The sequence below is a fragment of the Buceros rhinoceros genome, unplaced genomic scaffold (genome assembly GCF_000710305.1).
Source record: "Buceros rhinoceros silvestris isolate BGI_N320 unplaced genomic scaffold, ASM71030v1 scaffold30779, whole genome shotgun sequence".
Classification (NCBI taxonomy): Eukaryota; Metazoa; Chordata; class Aves; order Bucerotiformes; family Bucerotidae; genus Buceros; species Buceros rhinoceros.
In genome coordinates, this window is record NW_010430237.1 from 1911 (window position 1) to 3636 (window position 1726).

At 58.9% G+C, this 1726-nt stretch overlaps 1 protein-coding gene across 1 annotated transcript in view; it reads right to left on the minus strand.

Annotated features, from left to right (window-relative positions):
- Positions 1–300: 300 nt before the first annotated feature.
- The window catches only part of FADS6 (fatty acid desaturase 6), a 4849-nt gene continuing 3423 nt past the window's right edge, over positions 301–1726 (minus strand). The window contains exons 6-7 of the mRNA XM_010142977.1: positions 1298–1477; positions 301–450 (exon numbers count right to left, since the gene is read on the minus strand). Coding sequence (XP_010141279.1) covers positions 301–450; positions 1298–1477 — 330 coding nt within the window. The remainder of the gene's footprint in view (positions 451–1297; positions 1478–1726) is intronic.

Here is a 1726-nt window from a genome sequence, read left to right on the forward strand (position 1 = left end):
CCTCTTCCCGAGCATGGAAGCAGAGTGGATAAAACTAAGCCCTGGTTGGGAATAACTAGGGGGAAGTGGGGGGGGGGAGGGAACAGGGAACCCCCCTTTTCTGTCCCCCAGCATTACACCCCCCGGCTCTCCTCCCACGGTGGCTCTGTGCATCAGTATCTAGCCAAAAGCGAGATATCGGGGAGAGATGTTTTCCACACGATGGCTTCAAGGAGGCATGTGGCAGTGTAGCTCCAACCCTGCTAAAACCATCCCTGCCACAAGTCCCCCCACAGTCCCCCAAGTCCTGGGGCCCCATCCTCACTGGATGCCCACCAGCTCTGTTATGGGAGGAGCGTGGACCATCAGCTCCTCGTATCTCCGCAGGAAGAGCTGAAGCCTGGAGACGTAGGTGTCCTCGTTGTATGGCAGCTTCTTCTGCTTCAGGTACTGGGAGACGATGGGTTTGATCTGCAAAGGCAAAGGCAGCGTCACTCTGTGCGGGGTGTCTCGGTGCTTGCACAAGGTTCCCAGCCCGAGGCATCGCCAAGCTCCCCACAAGGTGCCCGGAAGACCCAGCCCACATGTCCAAAGTGGGCTGGAGACGGCAGCTCATGTGTGCTCATCACTTGCACTCATAGTTGTCCCCACGTGCCTACGTGGCTGGCTCGGCGACCAGGCTGGAAGGTTGCCACCAGCTTAATTACCCCTTCCCTGCAAGACGCCTTTCTGAGAGGCAGGTCCTACCGGCCCCATGAGCTTGAGCAAAGGGCACGACCCAAACCCCACCGGTGCTCTCACTCACTCTTCACTACCAATTTTTCTCCCAATGTGAGACTGAAAATAAGTGCCCAGCATTAAACGCGTGGATTCCACACTGAAGGGCAGCGCACGGACCTGCCTTGCGATCCCCTCCAGCCGGGGCAGTGCTTGGAGCCCACGTTTTGAACGCACCCCACACCTCAGAGCAACAAGTAAGGGCACAACCAAAATTATAGGAGGTTTGCCTGGATGCTGGCTGAACCAGGAGCCAGACTGAGCAGTGCAGGAGGGGATTTCCCAAGGGAAGAGGTCCCGGAGTGCTGTTTGGTGCTGCAGGCTGGAACTGAGACCAGGGGAAGGAGTGGAAAGCCAGGAGAAACAGGCGTGGGGAAGGATGGGGCTGTTGTAAAGCAGCAAGAGGTCTCTAGTATGGGGGAGTAGCACAGAGGGGTCCAGCGGCAGGGTAACGAGATGGTCACCTCGTGGTGGGGAGATGGATGGTCTCATCCCCATGTCACCTCCCAACACACTCTTCCACCCCGTGGGGCTGTCTCACCTTCAGGCACATGTTGTCGGAGAGGCCGGGGAAGAGGTGATGTTCTACGTGGCAGCTGATGAGCGAGTGGCCAAAGGACCAGTCGAGCAGGGCATTGCGGGGCAGGTTGAGGACACCCAGGCTCATGAGGTGGATCCGCTTGGGCTTCCGATCGGCCGCGAACATGGGGAGGCCGATGTGCTGTGGGAGAGGGAGGGGGGGACTCTGCAGCACCCACCCCCTCCCCCCAAGCAGAACCAACCATGGCTCTGGCCGCATGAGGGCACAAAGGTGCCAGCCAGGCTGAGCCATATTTTGGGGTTTGGCTGCCAACTCCAGAGCTGGGTTCATCCCTAAAGTTGCTCCATCCTGCACCAGTATGTCCGCAGAGCCACTAAGGAGCACCCAGGCTCTGTCCTGCCAGCACAGCACGCTTGAGCCACCACCATT